The following is a 2500-nucleotide window of genomic DNA, read 5'->3' as shown; positions in this document are numbered from 1 at the left end:
GTGACATGACGTGACGTGAACTCCTACGGTTCTCAGTGTTGACACGATGACATTGACCAGTGTTGGTGTAGACACAGACAGCAGCAGACCCTCTGATAGGCCCCCCCATTCAACAACAACAACAACCTACCTCCTCTGATAGGCCCCCCATTCAACAACAACAACCTACCTCCTCTGATAGGCCCCCCATTCAACAACAACAACAACCTACCTCCTCTGATAGGCTAGTTGTCTCATCAACTCCTCCGGCGGGGGCACCGAGGGGCCGGCTGACGGAGTTGGCGATGACGAGGACGATGATGGTGATGATGATGATGATGGTGATGATGATGATGACGATGTTGACGCTGCTTCTGCTGCTCCTGCTGCTCCTGCTGATGATGTCACTGTGGAGGTCGTGACCTCTGCGGTGGTTTCCACGCTGGGGGTCGCGCCTGCTCCTGCCCCTGCTGTCGGGCCACACACTTTGTCCACCTGTAGGTCACAAAAAGAAAACAGGTGTTACAACACACACACACACACACACACACACGCACACACACATATACACAAACGTAGACACACACGCAACACAAGTACACACCCATACACACACACATATACACACACGTAGACACACACGCAACACAAGTACACAAGTACACATCCATACACACACACACACATATACACACACGTAGACACACACGCAACACAAGTACACAAGTACACATCCATACACAAACACACATATACACACATGTAGACACACACGCAACTCAAGTACACACCCACACACACACACACACACACACGTAGACACACACACCTGCAAGTTTCAGAGAATGAAACACAGGCGTTGACAAATGATATACTGCAACTAAAAGTGGAGGTGAGATTTGTCATGGGAGGGGGGAGGGGGGAGGGAGGAGGGGGAGGGGGAGGGGGGAGGGGGGAGGGGGGACTCTAATGATGATGGGGGGATGGGGGATGGGATGATGATGTATTGTCAGGACACACACACACACACACACACACACACACACACACACACACACACACACACACACACACTGTCATCGACACAAGCACACTGTCACCGACACACACACACACACACACACACACACACACACACACACACACACACACACACACACACACACACACACACACACACACACACACACACACCCTACTCCTCCCATCCCAAAAGACCATCGGTAGTATCTCCGCTGGGTCATTAAAACCCCAACACTGTGCAGCAAGGAGACAGGCGGGTCGTAAAAAAAGACCCCCCTCCCCTCCCCTCCACCACATCCACCCCCCACCCCCAACCCCCCAACTGACGCCAAATCAATGCTGTCTCATTGGCTTAAAAGCCTTCCTGCGTTATTAAGTGGCCTTCAATTAGCCAGAGAGACAGAGGCTAATGGCTGCTGTATACCACAATGCACTGGGAGAGAGAACAAGAGAAGCACCTTATCATGATCAACGTATGCCTGGTAGTCTGTCCGGACCGTTCAATCACGTCCCTCATGTCCCCCTGCCGTCCTTTATGACCAAGTCGTTCGCCGCCTGACTGTCAGTGTCGTCGTCATGGACGATGTTGATGAACAAAAAAACGTGAGTTCAAGAGTCTTCCGCGTTCGTTTACCGGACAGGGAGGGGGCTGAGCTTCCCTTACCGTAAAACGGTCCTCCTTCAAGCTATTGACTTACTGTACTGTGAGAGCTCTGGTATGAAACGCTGCAGTACAATTTAGCATACATGACTGTATAGATCAGTGGAGGCTGGTGGAGGTAGAAATCGGAGGACGGGCTCATTGTATCACACGATGCCATTCCTCATTCCGTTCCATGCGTTACAAGGAGCCCGTCCTCCGGTTTCTACCTCCACCAGCCATCCCTGTGAATATGTCCTCTAATATAATAATATATTAGAATTATTAGATAATTTCCTCTGGGCTTAGCCCCTCTTACTGAGGGAGCCTACAAGTCGACATACCTAGAGCCCACACACACCTAGAACTCACAAACACTTAGAACTCACAACCACATACAACTCACACACACCTAGAACTCACATCTAGTTGAGCCTCCGATTTCTACCTCCACCAGCCTCCCCTGGGATAGAATATACAGAATATCAACAGAAGATTGAGACCAGGAACACCTGACACAGGCCACTGTTAAGCAGCTGTGTACGATGGGTCCCCGCTGACACGACAGATGACTGCCTCCGATTGGCTCGGGCCCTGACGAGCCACCCTATGGCGTCGCGGCGTCTTCCTGCATGGTAACTAGCGGCCATTTTGTTTGGGAGCTGTTGGATGTGTCAGTCTGAGGAATGTGTCAGCCTGCTTGTGGATATATAATGAAGACCAGAGAATGTACTTTAGGAACGGGCGACTTTAATTTGAAACATTTAAACATTGCCTTGGGAGGCAACCTTCAAAGCGATAGGGCAGCACTTAGTCCTAGTGGTAGGCCCGCTGGGCTGCAGGGCTGATGAGGAGAGC

The 2500-nt window shown here is 51.0% G+C and overlaps 1 protein-coding gene across 1 annotated transcript in view; it reads right to left on the bottom strand.

Moving 5' to 3' along the window:
* gpc5c (glypican 5c) overlaps window positions 1-2500 on the bottom strand; it is a gene marked incomplete at its 5' end in the record, with an annotated part of 105550 nt that overhangs the window by 57502 nt on the left and 45548 nt on the right. Inside the window, 2 exons of the mRNA XM_083690508.1 lie at window positions 212-300; window positions 343-474. Coding sequence (XP_083546634.1) covers window positions 212-300; window positions 343-474 — 221 coding nt within the window. The remainder of the gene's footprint in view (window positions 1-211; window positions 301-342; window positions 475-2500) is intronic.

Source organism: Argentina silus (assembly GCF_951799395.1).
Source record: "Argentina silus genome assembly, chromosome: 18".
In the NCBI taxonomy this organism is placed as follows: Eukaryota; Metazoa; Chordata; class Actinopteri; order Argentiniformes; family Argentinidae; genus Argentina; species Argentina silus.
The sequence above is the reverse complement of the archived record's forward strand: the minus strand, read 5'-3'. Positions and strand labels throughout refer to the sequence as shown.